The sequence below is a fragment of the Myripristis murdjan genome, chromosome 21, assembly GCF_902150065.1.
Source record: "Myripristis murdjan chromosome 21, fMyrMur1.1, whole genome shotgun sequence".
In the NCBI taxonomy this organism is placed as follows: Eukaryota; Metazoa; Chordata; class Actinopteri; order Holocentriformes; family Holocentridae; genus Myripristis; species Myripristis murdjan.
Genome location: NC_044000.1, coordinates 5059455 through 5078023, shown reverse-complemented (window position 1 = coordinate 5078023; position 18569 = coordinate 5059455). Strand labels below are relative to the sequence as shown.

Below are 18569 nucleotides of genomic sequence, written 5' to 3'. Positions count from 1 at the left end.
TCTGCAGTATATAACAAATAAGAAGACACTGGAACATATAAATTAGATTTAGAGTTTTAAGAGCTATCTTATTTGTGTTTCTGTATCTATGTACCCATCTTCCCAGTTGTCTGGGTCTAATTATCTGTTTATATATTTGTTTAGTTCCATTATTCTTGCTATCCATCTTAACACAATCTGCATTTTGAGAGTTAAAAACTGCCTATTTCTTTCCCATTGAAAAAAGTAGCATGAAAGGCACATTTAAAAGCAAGTTTATGCATCAACCTGAAAGTGACTTGAGTATAACACACACACACACACACACACACACACACACACACATACACTGATGGGCAACGTATGTCATTGTGTGGCGGGTAATCCTGTTTAGCGTGCGTGTGAGGAGCGGGTGTTATCCAAACAGAGCTCAACCTGGTCTTTTTAGCGATGTAATCCCGGCTGGCTGTCTAGCCCTCTAATGGAGTTCTGGTACTCAGGGTGTGCGTGTGTGTATGTGTATGTGTGTGTGTTTGTGTGTGTGGAGGGCAGGCGAGCGGCTGCTAAACAGCAGTTTTAGGGGATTAGGAGGTTTGGGAGCACAAAGAGCCCTACATGGGACAGAGAGGGAGGGTGAACTGGGGGGCGATGGAGGGAGGAAGGAAGGAGGGAGGAATATGGAAGGAGGGACGAGGGGTGGGTGGGTTGGAGGGGCTGAGGAAGAATTCAGAGGGTGTGGGGGGCTACATTTATGCGAGTCTGCTTTGTGAAAAGAAAAAGAAAAGGGGAGCTGGATGGGAAGGAGGGACATCTGAAGGGAAGGAAGACTAGGAGCTGAGGGGCGGTGGAGGGCTCTTCAGGAAAAAACTACAAAGACAACACATACACACACACACACACACACACACACACACACGGAAAGACTAGCTAAATTGCACAGGTCAAAGGACCGCCCTACCAAACTCTGTCAGAATTGAATGGGAAAATTTTCATACAAGGAACTGAAATTTCCCAGAAAACACTAAAGATTAGATTTCAAATGTTGTTAACTAATCAGTATTATCATAAGATGAAACTTGAGTGTGAGAATTGTGGGTCATTGCAGCAGCAAATACTAATAGCAAATAGCAAATAATAAATTATAGGAGATCAGGTGTATATAAAAGCATATGTGACCACTGATTTCCACACCCGACAAACAGTGTGTGTGAATGAGGAGCATGACAGAAACCAGTAGGAGTATTGTCTGCCATATTCATCTATATCTAAAATATACAGGGTGTCCACAAAGTCTCTTTCCAATGTAAAAAATCTATTACAAAAGCAGTTGATGAGATATGTTAATCAGGTTTGTTCTATGTACTCAGTGGTTATCAAAGTTTTTAATCACATCGGACATCAGCGACCTGAAGCTAAAGATCACTGATGCTGTTGCCACCATTGATGAGGCTCTGCTACAGCCAACATGGCAAGAAATCGAGTACCGTCTTGATGTGCTTCGTGCAACTAATGGTGCCCATATAGAGGTGATTAAATGAGGCAAAAAAAAACCTTCAATGTCTACTCCTCATTTTGTAATAATTTCCACAGATTTGTCCATTCATTTGCTTTTGTAATAAAGCTGTCAAATTGTAAAGAGACTTTATGGACACCCTGTATGTGCATGACATAGATTAAATCCTCATAAAAGTATAGTACATGCTAGTTATCAGAACAAAAGTGGCGCATGCATTGACATTTATTAATTAATTAATTAATTAATTAACTTAGTTAGTTAGTTAGTGAAAAGACAGAGACAAATCCTTTAGGTTCCCAGCATTTTTATGTTATATTACAGCCTGTGATGGGCTATAGGGGATCTACATTGATTTGTATTATAGTAACATTCCGCCTTCTTGATTCCTGATGACTCAGGATCCCTGGATTCCAGGATTCCTGTTTCTCCAGGAATGAGAATCCTCTGTCTTCACGTCTGTCACAGCCTGTAGACACAGGAGGGGTTAGGAAAAGGAAAGGTTGTTAAAAAGGCAAAAAGGTTGTTAATTTATGCCTCGGTATCCAATCCTGTTCAGGCTTAGAGAAAGCAGATGTTTTTCAGGTTCATGTTGGTTCATACGTCTTCGGGCAAAGGTTGGATTGGGCTTGGAAGTTTGGGTCTTGAGCTAAGTTCTACACAGAAAGCAAAATATGTGATCATATAACTGGGAAAGATGGGTCTCTGTAGTTCAGCATTTGCGAAGAAATGACACTTCCAGGCTGTGTACATGCATGGGAGCTGGCTTTGATTTCCTTCTCTTTTTTGCTGTGTTCTCATAAAACCCCTCTCCACCCCCCTCCCATTTGTTTCTGTCACCCTCCATCCATCTATCTTTCTGTGGCTCCCTCCTTCCTTCCCTCCATCCCTCCAGAGTACCAGTCAGCCACCCAGAGCTGTGCTGCCAGTCGTTTGATTCTGCCCAGTCCAATTATAGAGGGCCTTAATTACTGGGCCTGTCAGCCTCCATCAGGAGAGCCATTTGTCATGTGGACTGGGCTGGACCGGACTGGAGCTGGGCTGGCAAGGCTGAGTGTGGGCTGTGCTGGGCATGAGGGACACATATACTGCCTCTGTACCTGTCTGTCAGCCCCTCTTCCTGCCTGTCTCTCTACCTGGCTAACAGACGACATTTATCATCCGTACTACAGGGGACGAGTCTGCTGGACATTGCCTGTATGCGAGCGTATGCTCTGCTTGGATCCTTCTTTGTGCCCAAATCTCTTGATCTTTGTCATCAGTCTCCCAGGCCGCGCTACAGCCATCAGCCATGGACACAATGCTTTATATGAAATTAATTAAAGCTGCCCCACTGTATTATCCACAGCACTGGCACTGGTGTTCACGTTGTGCTGGCATCGCATTAGTGTTGCATCGCATCTGATGAAAGCATCTAGGATCAAAAATTGCACTGTTTCAGTTCCCCATGACTCGCGCTCATTCATCCTCATACAGCGCATTGAAATAATGAAAAATAAAGCAGATGTCAGTTGTTTTCTGGTGTATTTTCTTCTGAAAACAAATTAAAATTCATAGCAGTCAGCAGAGTTAATTGAGGTTAATGGTAGGCTGTAGTTCATCTTCGTCACAGGAAGTGATGAAGTTAACAGATCTTTCTAAATGTTGATGACAGGAAAAATACAGTTTTAAAGAGTTATTTGAGCAAAACTGTCGGTGTGATCTCAGTAGTCGTATGTGCATTTTTGTATCGGAAAGCGATACTTGTGAAGTTAAACTTTCTTTGAGCAGATTAAGGCAGTTATTTGTGAGAATGTTAGCTGGGGGGAAGTCCACCTCTGTGGCAGGAGGCTAACAGTTAGCATGTGGAGCATCCAGCCAGTATCCAGCACTCAGTAACAATGAGAGGAAGATAGAGCCACTACAGTCCTAACAGCTAAGAGGGAAGTGAAATAACATCACACTTTATCTGTCCCTTTAAGGGCTTCTCATAGTTTACCAGTGTATTACTTACCAATTCTACAATTAATAGGTAATCAAACAAACTGCATCATATTCATTGTATCAGTGATGACTGACCCACATTGTAGTTTTCATAAAAGGTCAGTATCAGCCACATACAATCAGGTCCATAAATATTTGGACACTGACACATTTTTCAGCATTTCGGCTCTTTACACCACCACAGTGGATTAAGAATGAAACAATCAAGATGTGCTTTAAATGCAGACTTTCAGCTTTAATGTAAGGGGCTGAACAAAAATATGACATTAACTCTTCAGGAATTACGGTCAGTTTTAGACATTGTCACCCCATTTTCAGAGACTCAAAAGTAATTGGACACTTGACTAAAAAGCAGTTTCACAGCCAGGTGTGGCCTATTCTTTTGTTATTCCATGACAAATTAAGAAAATAAAAGGTTGGGAATTATTTCCAAGTGTTTGCACTTGCATTTGGTAGCTCTATAGCAGAACCCTCAACATGTGATCCAGAGAGGTGTCCCTGCAGGTGAAGGAGGCCATCATTAGGCTTAAAAAGCAAATAAAATGGAACAAGTTTCTTTGGACATATGTATGGCTGCCAGTGGAACTGGCTCACTAGTGTTTATTGATGATGTGACTGCTGATGGAAGCAGCAGGATGAGTTCTGATGTTTATAGGGCTGTACCATCTGCTCAGATTCAGACAAATGCCACTAAACTGGATAGAGCTTCACAGTGCAGATGGACAATGACCCAAAACACTGAATATTCTTCAATGGCCAAGTCAGTCCTCAGACCTCAACCCAGCTGAGCTGCTTTTCACCTACTGAAGACCAAACTGAAGGCCAAAGACCCACAAACCAGCAGCAGCAGTAAAGGCTTGGAGAGCATCTCAAGGGAGGAAACTCACAGTTTGGTGATGATGTTCATGGGCTCCAGACTTCAGGCAGTCATAGACTGCAAAGGATTTTTCAAATATCGGATTTAATCCTTATAATTAGAGTTATGTATATTATATATAGTTTGTCCAATTACCTTTGAGCCTCTGAAAATGGGGTGACAATGTATAAAACTGTCACCAGTTCCTAAAAGGTTAATGCCAAATTTTTGTTCAACCCCTTAAATTAAAGCTGAAAGTCTGCACTTCAGTCACGTCTTGATTACTGCATTTCAAATCCGCTGTGGTGGTGTACAAGGGCAAAATTATGAATATTGTGTCACTGTCCAAATACTTATGGACCTGACTGTATATCAGTTTAATGCTGATGTATAGCCCTTTGTCGAGGCCATTACTCTCAGTAGAAGGCCTGCTTATAGCCCCTGGCCCTTGTGTGTAATATACTGTAAATAGAATGGATATAATACAGTACGTTTTGTAGCCCCGAGTGTGTCTGCATGTGTTCGCACACGTGGAAACTGGGATTGTTTCCTTCCTCTCTCACTTCATCTCATCTACTCCTCTCCTCCTCCTCTTTCTCCCCCTCTGCTTCTAACAGACAGCATGGAGGAGGTTATAATTGGGAGGTCCTGGGCCCTGCCAGGTGGAACCACTTGTATCTGAATGCAGGCCCCCCTCTCTCTCTCTCTCTCTCTCTCTCTCTCTCTCTCTCTCTCTATCTCTGTCTGTCTCTCCCTCTCTCTCTCTCGCTCTCTGTCTCTGTCTGTCTGTCTGTCTCTCTGTCTGTCTGTCTGTCTGTCTGTCTGTCTCTCTCTCTCTCTTCCTCTCTCTCTCTCTCTCTCTCTCTCTCTCTCTCTCTCTCTCTCTCTCTCTCTCTCTATCTGTCTAGCTTCCCTGTCCTGTGCTCTCTCAGTCTCCTCTCTTAACATGACAGGACAGAAAGCTGTGTTGCCAAAGTTAATTTTTGCGGTATTCTAAACATTATAAACACATTTTCCTTTCATTAACTGTTTTCCTTCCTCTGGTCGCCCACTGCCTATTCATCACATTCATCCATCCACCACAGCCCGCCCTCACACCCCCTAACCTGCCTGGGCTTTCACAGAACTTGCCAAGCGTTGCCATTAAAAGGCATTCACCATTTTTTTTTTTCTTTGCCTGCCCTCCTCCTGAATTCAGTTTCCCCTCCTCAGTCTCTCCTCGCCTCTCCAGTCTTTTCTCTTTGAATCTTCATAAAAGTCTAATGCGAAAACCTGACACTGAACTCTAGGCCTATCTTGGTCTTTCTCCGAGATTTTCTTTGTTTTAGTCAGTTTTTTAATTCAGATCTCATATAACTGTAGATTCATTAGGCTTCTTTCTAAAATACATAAATAAATAAATACATAAATAAACAAATAAAATTTACAATAATAAATTGCAACACAGTTTTTGCTCACATCAAAATGATGTCGTTAGAGTTATACCAATACAATATGGGTATTTGAATCTGGCACTCAATCGTGGATGTTTTCTATCAGTATTCAGTATATCTAAATTTGACCACTGTTGCACTAATATTTTTTCTTTGTATTCATTGTTTCCCTCAATTTTATTTAGGCTGCAATCAGAACATTGTATTGATTGTAGATCCTTAAAAGAGTAAATGTGCATTATTGATGTAGTATTATCTCTTCCCCACCTCTCTTTCCTCTTCGTCTCTCATCTCTCCAACAATCTATCCTTCTCCTCTAGGTGATCGACGGTAAGCTCGCTCCCTTCCTGTCCAAGGTGATAAAGTTTGCCAGCTCCCATGTTTTCAGCTGCAGTTTGTGCCGAGAGAAAGGCTTCATATGTGAGCTCTGCCAGAACGGACAGGTCATCTACCCCTTCCAGGAGAGCGCCACCAAGAGGTACAGAATCTTAAAACTATTCAGTCGCCTTGACTAGACTTATCTTTATTTTTTTTCACCAGCAGCCTAGACTTAAATAGGCCTTTATGACCAACAAGAAACTGGTTCTGTTCTGTTTGTTAACCTAATTTTGAACCTTTCTGAGAATTTCATCCAAAAATAAATTGGTTCAGACCCCAAAAAGTTGGTTCCCAGCTGGAACCAAAAATAATAGGACCTGAAGTAGGAACTGTGACGACAACAAGAGTGGGTTTATATTATTCTGCGGGGGAAGATGGAGATGATGGAGAAGTCCAAGAGTGGTCTGCTGAAGAAACAAAACTGTTGCTTTCAATATGCACTTTTCCTGAATTTCAACACTAGAAAAGTAAATTGTAACTCAAAATTGCTGAAGAGTTGACAAAGCCTGGCTTTGTTAGAACCCAGGACCAAATCATCAACAAGTTTAAAAAACTGAAGGAGTTGAGAAACTCCAAAAAGGACCTAGTGAAAAGTGGTGCTGGACAGGACAGTATGTGGGGGTAATATGAACTCCTGGGCACTCATAGACCAGCAAACCAGTAGACTGGCACTGATTTCTGCCTGTGACCTGAAGACACCTCAGTCTCAGTGGTTCCTCTCCAAGCTGGTACAAAAGTGGGCCAGTTAGCTAGTTAGCACCTTGGTTACAAGAATCCTGAGCAGAATTCCTAAACCCGATCAAGAACCAGAACTCTTTTGGTCAAGAGGTGAGAGTAGCCCTACAAGAGTCAGGAATGGTGCTTGAGTGCAGGATACAAACCATTGAAAACCATTGGGTAATGTTATGCCACCTGACCCCACCAAAAGAACAGACAATAACAGTCATGGTACACACACTGAATTTCAACATTTTCAAAATATAAATTGCTTTAAATTATAGGCCAGATTTTAAAAAATAAACCTGAGATGACATATTTTTTGATGGTTGGGCTAGACAGTAAATGCATTGCTTGTTAGGGACATGTTTACTATTTCCTTTTAGGGTTAGTTTCACCCCCTCCCCTCTCATGAAGTTAGTGTGTGTGTGTGTGTGTGTGTGTGTGTGTGTGTGTGTGTGTGTGTGTGTGTGAGCACGGGCATACATACCTGTAAATATGAATGATTGTATGTGAGCAAGTGCACTTCCTAAGCAGTAGGATGGAAGGAAGCCTGCTCCTTGTTAGCGACACTGGTTAGCATTAAAAAGTGTGTGTGTATGTGTGTGTGCGTGTGCGTGCGCGCGTGTGCGTGTGTGTTGGGTGACTGGAAAGCATGGCATGGACAGTTAATCCAATGCAAAGCCTGGCTCCTGTCACTCCACTGACACTCGATGTGACAGACGGTGCACTGATAAGACCTGGGCTGATTCCTAGAAGGCAATGCGGAGCGGAGAGAAATGGAACATAACTGTTTAATATACTGTATGTATCACTGGAAAGACCACATAGCATGATATATGATCCTTAAAGTCGTTCATCATTTAATTGTAACGGAGGGCACAGCAAAGCTTACTGTACATGACCACACCTCCTTCTGGGTGTGTTTTATGACTCATGTCAAGGAAGTATTAAGTGTTAACTGATAACAGTGGTGTAGTCCAACCGCTGTATCTTCTGTACTTACTGGAACTGGGCTGTAAAGGATTTTCACACCACGCTGAACTGAGCTACAATGCACTGACTTAGTTACTCATCCACTATAGGTCCAGGAAATGAGTGAGGGGGTGTAGTGTTGACAGGGCATATGTGCACAGGTCTAGCATGCTTACTGGTCGCCACCACAGTTAGAGCCACTTCAGTCTTGGTTTGGTCCTGTGTGAAGCTGTAACTTCCTGGAGCAGTCTAACACAGGTCCAGATGTGGATTGAGCAAAGGGCGAACATCTTAACTTCGTTTTGTTGTTTTGGATCCTTTATCGCCACATCTACTTCGATACATTCATGAATGTTGGCCTCTCACAATACTGCACTCGTTCAACAGCTGCAGTTATCCACACAGTGTTTTGAAGGCAAGTATTAAAATGTTATGTGATTTGTTTTTACATCCTCAGTCGCTCCTAGGGTCCCAAGAATAAGGTTCCCGTGTGCACTTGAAATCCTGGAAATGTAAAGACCAATAATATTCAATAACAGGACCAATAATGAAGTCAGAAAATGGTTAGTAGTAGTTAGGGAAGCACCCAAATCCAAATTCATATTCAGGAAGTAATGAACAAAGGCTTTCTGACAAATAAATTTCCCTTCTGAACATTCTTCTAAAATTTACGCTTTAGCTAGTTCATTCAGTGTCTTTGGTATCTGGGTGTGCTTGTGAGGGATGACATTGCTTTGGCTGTCTTAGCCATCCAGTCTTTTATTTTGAAGAAGCATAGACCCAGATGTCATATAGCAACACATAGTGGATGGACCTACACCAAAAGAACAGATAATAACAGTCACGGTGCACAAATAATGTAAAACCATCATTAAACTTAATAACACAACACAAAGACCTCATGATAAACACTACACATACAAACGAAAGAATTAAACAGGGAATATGAGCCAAACAGCAGTCGCCTGGGCTAAGTAAATGTCTGTTGCCCAAAAGCATGCTGGGAAACTCTACACTACTGACTGGAGTTGAGAGAGACAGAAGTCCACCATATTTTTTCTTGGCTAGATTTCTTTTGATTTGCAGAATGCACAGTAATTCGAGTGGGTTTCATAAACCTATACAGATTTAATCAGCCAAAATCCACAGTTTGTACCCCCAGGTGACAGTTTGAACAAAGATTGACTAATAAAACAAGAGCTCCAACCGTTGCACTCAGCAGTCAGTCTCACAGCCCCTTTTTACCATCACCAATGGATCATAATTCAAGATATGCGAGTTCCTGCATATAGGGCACCCACTCATTCCTCACCTGGATGGGTGTATAAGACCTAACCATGGTCTCAGATTCTGAGGTACTGAACCTCATCCCAACTGCAACGCTGATAACCACTCCAGTGCACATTGGAGATCTTACTATGAGGCCAAAAGGTCCATATCCTCTGCAAACAGGAGAGCTACAGCCCTGATGTCTCCAAACTGGACACTCCCCAGATCTTGACTTCGACTTGATTCCCTGTTCATGTATAGCCTGAACAAGAGAGGGGCCTAGGCTGGATCGGAAAACTCACATAGCCCCTCAATTATCTGAAAGAGGGCCAAAAGCTGGTCCACTGTTACATGAGCAAGACAAAATCTGCATTGTTCCTCTTGAATATGAGGATCGGACATTGGCAGGAGTCTCCTCTTTCCCAGTGGAACTGAGGAGTGCGATGCTTTCGTAATTGGAACACAACCTCTCTTATGGATGGGGACTACAACCCCTGTCTGTCAGTCAAAAAGTATTGGAGTATCTGGAGCCTTCAGTATTTCATAATGGATAACTCATTGACACTGCAGAGCTTTCTAACCAACTCAGTTGAGGAATGCATGCAGGCCTGCCAGAATCTTGCAGGACTGCCCTCTGAATATTGGATGTATGTCTTGCTGTTGTCCCTTTGTACAGCTATCCATATCTCTTACACCAGGGACCATGGATAGATAAAAAGGGGGGATCTACAACTCAAGGTCTAAGGTCAAAAGTGACTTGAGAGAGTGAGATCTCATATACAAGCCGCTGAAATGGGCCTCTTGCAAGATGGCTGGAGTCAGCCTTAGAGACAGGCTGAGGAGCTCAGAGTAGAATTGCCACTCCTCTGTGTTGAAAGGAGCCAGTTGAGGTTTTTAAGGCATCTGATTAGGATACGTCCTGGACACCTTCCTGTGGACAAACGGAAGGTAATTCCACAGCAGACCCAGAACACAACCGGGGGACTACAAATGCCAGCTGAATGGCAACACCCTGGCGTCCTCCAGGAGGAGCTGGCTGATACAGCTGGGGATGAGGGCGATGAGGGCCTCCTGAATCTGAAATGTCCCATTTTCCAAGATGTGTCCCAAGACATGCAAGTCAGGAGATTCTAATTTGCCCATAATGGTACGTTGAATGTTATTGTCCGTCTGTGCTGGTCCTGTGATTGACTGGTGACATTTTCATGATATTTCCCTTCATCCCAATGCTGGTATAGGCTCCATTATCCTGAAAGGGATTAAGCAGGAAGAGAAAAGGAGGGGCGGAATGACATCTTCACCGTTGCCTTGTTCTGTCTGTCTGCCTGTACAGGTGTGACGGCTGCGGGGCGGTATTCCACACAGAGTGTCGACAGAAGGCCCAGCCCTGCCCGCGCTGCGTCCGCCGAGAGCTCCACAGTAAGAGGCCGTCGTCCTTCTGGTCGCCCGATGACGACAGCCCCGGGTGCTATCACGTGCCCTACCAAGACACCTGAGACACAAACACACACCCCCATAGAGACACACACACATGGACAATGAGCAACAAAAAAAGGCACAGGCTGGCCGTGATGTTGGACAAAGCGCTTGTTCTCTCAAGTGTGTCTCCAAAACAGATTCTGTCAGTTTTCCTTAGGAGCACAAGCTCAGCGTGTTTGATGCAACATTATGTATCGCTGTTTGTGAGTGTGTGTGTGCGCGAGCGTGTGTGTGTGTACATATAAATGCACATACGTCAGCTGAGCTTTCTCTATTCTACTGTAGGGGAACCAGCGGAAGAACTGCTTTGCTTCAACTACACCTGGCTTTATAGACTCTATCCTACTACTGACATACATACACCTATGCTTTGTAGTGAAACATATGCTCTCTCTCTCTCACACACACACACACACACACACACACACACACACACACACACACACACACACACATCTGCAGACTGGACCTGGTGACCCTGATGGATCAGAGGGGAGAGGAGTTGCTGTTGCCATAGCCAGAGTCTGTTGCATGACGTTGATGTCGTTCCCATTCCTACCGTACCTCACCTGTCTGTCACCTGTCTCTCAGCTCCAAGCCAACATACACTAGCCCTCCTGATATTCTACGAATTACTTAGTCCAATTATCACTGTTGATATATGGGGGGATATCCAGATCGATACTTTAGAAACTACCATCTTCTAAACAGTGCTTCCCATCGTTGCCCAGAGAGATTTGCAGTCATCATGGGCATGTTTTACCAACATGGTGTAGGCACTGACGATGAGACGAGCGGTGTGAACAAGAGAAAGCATAGAAAGCTCTCTCCATCTCTTAATCAGTCCTTACTTCTGTCTTTTCCCTCTCCCTCTTTCCCTGCCTTCCCCCTTTTCTGCTCACTTTACATTTTTGCACTATTAAGCAGTTAAAAGGATGTCAAACCACAGACTGGGGTGTTTAACCCCTGAATGTGGAATGAAAGAAGTATTTTTATTTAACCCACTGGACTCACCTATCTATTTCATTAGTGCCCCTTTAATGTAAATTTAAAAAGCTTTTTAAATGGATTTGAATTTTAAATGGGACTTTGTGTGTGAGTGTGTGTGTGTGTGTGTGTGTGTGTGTGGATGTGAGTGTGTTTGCGTGTGCATGCATGTGTGTTTGTGTGCACATTTGTGCGTCTTTGTAACCTGCTGTTTTTTTGTTTTTTTCCCCCCATTACTTGAACTGTATAATAACACGGGCAATAATCTAACTTATTCTTTCATTGTTGCCTTTCTCGCCTCTCCTCCTCTCCTCTGTGAATCTATTTTCTGCTCTGCTGTATTTCATGCAAAATCTGAAAAAAAAAAGATAGCAGCTTTAGCTTTTAGTATCTTCCCTATGCAACCTAGATGGCCTTTATAATCCAATGCTTTCCTGTGTAGACGTCTGCATCCCTGTTTGTCACTCTCTATCTAAACTCTGTCTTACAGGCTGTCTCCATCCAACTGTAGGGAACTTTAAGCAAAGTTTAGTTGCGAAGAAGAAATGTGAGCTAGATGTGTTTCCATCAGCTGGGTTGAAGTGAACAAATGGAGAAAAAAACATCCTGAATGTAACAAAAAAAAAAAAAAAACATCAGACAAATGGTGTCATTAAAGGGAAAGTTTACCTATTTTGAAAAATGTGATATTATTTCACTCCCTGCCATGCTGTTCTGTAGGACAGTAGTGGTGCTATCTTCCTCTCATTGTTACTGAGTGCTGGATACTGGCTGGATGCTCCAAACGCTAACTGTTAGCCTCCTGCCATTGAGGTGGACTTCCCCCCAGCTTCCCCAAGATCACCACTACTGTGCTATTTAACAAGCGAGGGGCAGAGGTGAAATTATGGAAGTATTTTTCAAAATGGGTGAATTATCCATTATCCAAGAATTTGATGGCATTGGACAAGTTGTTATTGTCCTTTTCAAACTGTTGGGCATATATGATGATGACACCTGAAGCCGGGCTCAGACGTCAGGAGTCTTGGGCTGATTTGACCCCCGCTCACCCCTGCTGAAAATGAAAATTTGAGGAGAAAGCCAGTCTAGGTTGGTACCGATGTTTGGCCCGGATTATCAGGTAATGTGGGGGGATTACTGATCCAGTCTTAAACCTCCCGTTTGCTTGCAGGCTCATCCGGGGCCACCCATCTGTGTAGTTTCTTGTAACGTGCGTTATGCAACCTGGGTAGTATTTTAAACCTCCTGTAGTCGGGGCCCGGCTCGATAGGCGCAAGAACAGATTCGCCAGACAGCTCAGGATGTCTAAAGCCACTTTTGAATGGAACTGATGAATGAAACTGAACCAGTGTCATGCCTTCATCATCAGGTATTTGACTAATACGTTTCCAGTTTATCACAGTATTTAACATTATTTCTTCACCAACCACTTTTCCACTTGCAGAAAGCATGAAAATGAAGTAATCTAGCATAACACTTTTTTCAAAAGTTATTTCCAATGTGGTCCTCTTTCTCACATTCATCGGGGCATTTGATCAAGCTTGGGCATTTCCATTCATCTTTTCAAACTGATAATAATTTGCAAATAACTCAACTTGGATGGAAACCCAGCTACTGTTGCAGTGCTGCTAATCTTTCCGCCTTTCTCTGAAAGTGGTACGGCTCGGTGCAGCCGAACAAACCCCACTCTGTTAAATCTCTGCTAAAACAATCCTAGTATCTAGACTTACATTCATCTCATTTTATCTAATGTACTGTAGCCATAAACATGTATGTTTAGTCTTGAAGGGAATTAATGTGAATAAGCTACTGTAATCAGCACTTGACTGAGAAGCCCGTGGGTATATTTTGATATATTTTTGTGAAGCGCAGAGGTCAGGTGTGACAGTTGTTCATGTTTATGAAGCATGTGCTCTACTGTAGACTGAAACTGAGAATTCAGCCCTTTTCATTCAAAAGCTGGTGATGGCTTCAAGAAGGGATAGCTCTGCCGTGTTGCTTGTAAAGCAGGTTTTTGTTTGTTTTTTGAAGTCAATTCTAACCATAGCCATGTCGCATTATCGTTAAAGTAATTTGAAATACATCAGTTGTACTTGACTGATTGTGCCTGCTGCGTAATGAAATGGTCAACTTCACCATCTGGCACTCAACAGGAGAAAACGCTCAAACGAACCAAAAGTATTTTGAACCTGACGCAGGGCTGATCGACAAAGGATCGGCTTGATTTTGTGTCTGATTGTTCAAAAGCAGCTCAGCGGTTTATTGTCACGGCATGTTTTTGTACTTGTTTTCGCTGTGAATGTTTTTTGTTCAGGATTTTTGCTGTTTTTTGTCATTTTTTTTGCCTATATGTAGCAATGACTTGCAGGCTTTACGTTGGAGTGTCAGAGTGTGCCTGTTTGCTTAAAGAAATGATCATTACTTGCTGTTTGGATGTCAGTGTTCACCTGCCTTAAGTGGAGGGTTAGCCGTGCAGCTTTTTTTTTTTTTTCCTCTCACTCCCCCATACCTCTGAGCCTTATGTAATCCTCGACGTGGAAGTTTAATTATGTCGATGAAGTGTGAAAAATGAAATTCTGTTACTGTGCTTAGTTTACAAGGTTTGTTTCCTAATGAGCTCGCCGTGTTTCAGGGAACGCTAAGAAGAAGGGAATACACGACCAGGTGGCCTGGTCCTCACCTCATGATCTGCTATGTTTTCAGTCCACTCAGGCACTGAAATGATTCATTCTCCAGTTCAAATTTTAACCTTTTGAAACATGAGCAAATTCACTTGATTTCTTGGAGAACATGGAAAAAGAGCAATGAGCAGATGACCAGAAAAAAAAATTTGTAAAAAAAAATCACAAAAAATATCAGATTACCAGAAAATGAGGGAAACAACAAATAAATCAATTAATTTAAAATGACAAGAAAAAAAGACTGTATACTTACTATAATTATACATTTTAAGTTACATTCCAACAAAATTACCAGATTTGTTTGTACTGAAAAATTTGAAAGAAATTGCCAAAAAAAATCTCACAAAAAAGACAAGAACTCAAGTGAATATTGTACAGAGGGTTAATTAAAGCCATCCCACAGGCTGCCGGGATTCAAAGGGTTAATGCCATCAGAAGAGTAAGGCTGAGGGTTTTCCAGTCTGAGAAATTATCCAAAAAACAAACAAAGCAGAAGCACATGGGTGGAGTAAAACTGGATGAATTGCTGGGAAAATATTGGAAGTGGTGGAGAATGGGGCTGAACAATTATTGGACAGATTATTGAAATCACAGTGAGGCCAGGTGGGATCTCTAAATCACAGGAGCTGCAGTTTGGTGATAATGGTAAAATGTGTTACAAAACATTATTGTAAATAAAGTTTTGCAGGGCTACGGAGATGCCAGGATGGCATGAAAATTGCATTTTCACCATCATCATTTTAACAGTTTTGTCAGTGAAAATGCAAATTAGACTGCAACAAGGATCATTCCTATTACGTTCATGAATCATATCATAGTCACAAAATCTGTAAAATTAATCGCAATGATTTTTTTAATTTTTTTTTTAAAGATATTGTTCAGCCCTCGTGGAGCCGCCACATTGAGGGGTTTCCCGGTCAATTCTCCGCTCCTGTAGCACCAAAACCGAGTGTTTATCCCACAGTATTTATGATGGCTAACTGGACTCAAATGCTTCTGTCTACTTCTGGGTTTGTCTGTTAAATTGCTTTGATTGGTTGTCCACTTTTTTTTTTTTGTTATCATTGTTCCTTTTGACCACAGCCAAATCCTTATGCAAGTACAGGGACTTGATTTCTGATGACCTGACTTTCCTCCCGTCTGGTTTTGTTCAAATGTGTCTGCTATAGCCACTGATGCCAATAAAACAAACGTCTTAATATCCAATGCTTTTGTGTCAGTGATCTGTGTGAATATCTTGTCGATATGGATTTGGATTTATAGATTCAGCTGAAAAAACGTCACAATACAAATTTGTCTTCTGTTTTTTTAAATGTCCTGCAGGTTACTTCTGTACACTGCCTGGGGAAAAAAAAGCCACAAATTCAAATATGTCGTTGGACCACCCTTAGCTTTGATTATGGCACAATAAGCTCATGCAATGTCATATTTAATTCTGGAGAGTCGGGCTGCTGTGTGCCTTTTTCCCAATTAGTGTCACTGCTAAGTGGTTTTCTTAATAATGCTTTGGACATTTCTTTACTCAATTGTAGCTTCAGCAGTCTCCTTTTTTGTTTTCTTCGCTTGATGCAGGCCAGTAGTCGGACTCTTCTTTTCCACGACCACACGGTTTGTCCTCCAGCATGGTTGTCTAAGACATGAGAAGCTGCATTAGTTAGGGTGACAGAACTTGTTTCCAGCTGAAACATATTGATCACTGCAGCGATTATCCAATGGAAGGCTCTTATCTGTTTGCTTAGTTAAATCCAGGTGGTGCCTTTTTTTCAGCCAGGCAGTGTAAATAGCAAATGTGAAGAGGTTATTGAAATTTTTAGATATGCAATCAACGTTGCAACAAAGTCAGATGGAAACTCCTCTGCATAAACAGGTGTTTATACTACAATATCTAATACTCCATGTACAGTCATAATTACTTTGAGTTGGCATTATTGTTATGTTACATTTATATGTGTATGCTTTATTTTACTCTGTTTTACTTGTTGATCTTGTTTTATTTGTCTGGGGAAAAAAAATCCTGATCTAAGGTTCCATTCCATAGAGCTGAATGGAGCCGAGCCTTCGTTAACATCATCAGTAACACCTGTGTTTACCTGCTATTTCATGTCAAAATGGCTGCTGACAATAGATGACCTGGAGCGCTGATGGTCTGCTTCCAGATCTTTTTGACGCTTGCTGGAGCGGCCCAGAATAACCCGGAGCGACCCGCTCTGCTCGCTACCGTCTTTAGTTCCTCAACCCCAAATTACTAACCCTTCCCAAGCCTTATACAGCCATTTCAGGTTCCCTGTGGAGTGGCACTGACCAGAAAAGATTATTATTGTTGCAGGATCCGGTTTCATATTTGATAGATTTATTCATTTGCACCCAAAGAAAACAGTGTTATATACAGTGGTGCATGATGGGAAATGTGGCGACAGCGTTTCAGTTCCAGCCCAAACATGACATGAGATCAGCCCCCCTCCAAGGCTTTGGGGAGATGTGCAACTGCATTCCTCAATCCAGCTCAGTTCAGTTATGTTCATTGACATTAAAGGGACAGTTCACCCATTTTGAAAAATGTGATATAGTAGTGGTGCTCTCTTCCTCTCATTAGCTATGTTTACATGGACACAAATAATCGGAATAAAGGCCAAATCAGGTTAAAAATGCTTCATGTAAACACGTCAATCGGAAGATTGTGATCCGATACGGTCCATTCGGAAAGAAATTTCATTCCGAAAGAGAGAGGTGGTTTATGCCGATCATTATTCCGAACGGCGTCCATGTACACATCCATTCGGATCCTGTCTTCCTGGTTGGGGTAAAATTATCTCCACTGCGCATGTGTGTTACGTCAGCGTGATGTGTTTCCGCCTTTGCGGCAGCCGGTCGTTTTTCGGCAAGCAGCAAACGGTCCAAAAGGTCCATATTAAAAAAAAAAAAAAAACCTACATAAACAGACACTGTGCCAGAGGGGAGGAAAATAAAATGTGAGAGGCACAAAGAGTGAACGAGCTGAGGACGTGCAGACAACGCGGCGTTTGTTTACAACACAGGCGGAAGTACAGCTTCTACTACTATTTCCAGAAAATTAGACAACTCCGCGCATGCCCAAATGATTTATTGTGATCAAACGCTTGGTGCATGTATACGCACGTCATGATCGGATCATTTTATTTAGTGTACATGTAAACAGTGGATTTGGAATTTCCGATCAACCAAGGTTTAGATCGGATTGGAGAAATTTTGCACATGTAAACATAGCTACTGTGACTGAGTGCTGGATACTGGCTGGATGCTCCAAATGCTAACTGTTAGCCTCCTGCCATTGAAGTGGACTTCCCCCAGCTAACACTCTTGAAAGTAACCACCTTCATCCACTTAAAGAAGGTTTAACATCGAGTTCTTTCCAAAACTGAAATGTACATACAATTTGCACACGGATGCTAATTTTGCTCAAATAATTATTTTTTCTGTTATCAGCATCTGCAAAGATCTGAACTTCTGCACCTCCTGTGTCGCTTCACCAGAGGAGCAGCCGCCACCACAGAGAAAGTAGATTGCTTGATTTTGCTGTTGTTTATTTTCTTCATTGAAGTAGCTACACTCTGGCTAAAACATGTTAAGTCAATCCACTCAAAGAAGGTTTAACATCACAAGTGTCACCTTCCGGAACTAAAATGCACATACATGAAACTAAAATGACACCTTTCAAAGGTATTTAAATACAAGAAATGTGGTTCTTGTAATTCTTTAAAAAACTTTTTTTTCCTAATTTTGTAGTATTTTGCTAATTTTCTGGTAATTTTCTTAATTCTTAAATTAATGTTTAAGTAATTTTTACTAGCTTTTTAATCCCATGATTAACCCATGATTTCCCCCCATGATTTTTTTCTAAACCAAGTGAATCAGGTTTCAAAGGGCTGATTATAAATTTAAGCATGCATACACACTCAATAACACAATAAATATGCTAGAAAATTGATGACACAATCAAAGTCTGACATCAGTATCAGTCTCATCAGTGATGAGATACCATACCTCATTTTTAATAATAAAAGGCCAATATGGGCAAACTGATACACTGCTGTAACCACACACATGCAGCAGGGCTTTTCACTCAGCACTGAAGTTTTAAACCGGCTGTTAGTGTGAAGCTGTTTTCTGCAGCCAGCAGACATCTGCAGATCAGAACCGAGTGACGATGGAGGCCCAATCAGCAGTAAGAGCTGCAGATGTAAATGGCGAGGAAACGTTTGGAGGCCTCTCTCACCGCTGATATTCTGTTGCTGGGGAGGGAAAAGGAGTGAGGGGGTTGAGTTTGCTGACATGACAGAAGA

The 18569-nt window shown here is 42.1% G+C and overlaps 1 protein-coding gene across 4 annotated transcripts in view; it reads left to right on the top strand.

The window, feature by feature from the left end:
* Positions 1–18569, top strand: part of plekhm3 (pleckstrin homology domain containing, family M, member 3) — a 77719-nt gene that overhangs the window by 46574 nt on the left and 12576 nt on the right. Inside the window, exons 7-8 of one of the 4 annotated variants that reach the window (XM_030081639.1) lie at positions 6085–6242; positions 10437–15456. In XM_030081639.1, the coding sequence (XP_029937499.1) occupies positions 6085–6242; positions 10437–10599 (321 nt within the window). In that variant the 3' untranslated portion in view covers positions 10600–15456. Of the gene's footprint in view, positions 1–2387; positions 2959–6084; positions 6243–10436; positions 15457–18569 lie in introns of those variants that run through there. The other 3 variants (XM_030081640.1, XM_030081641.1, XM_030081642.1) reach the window with 3 other exon arrangements.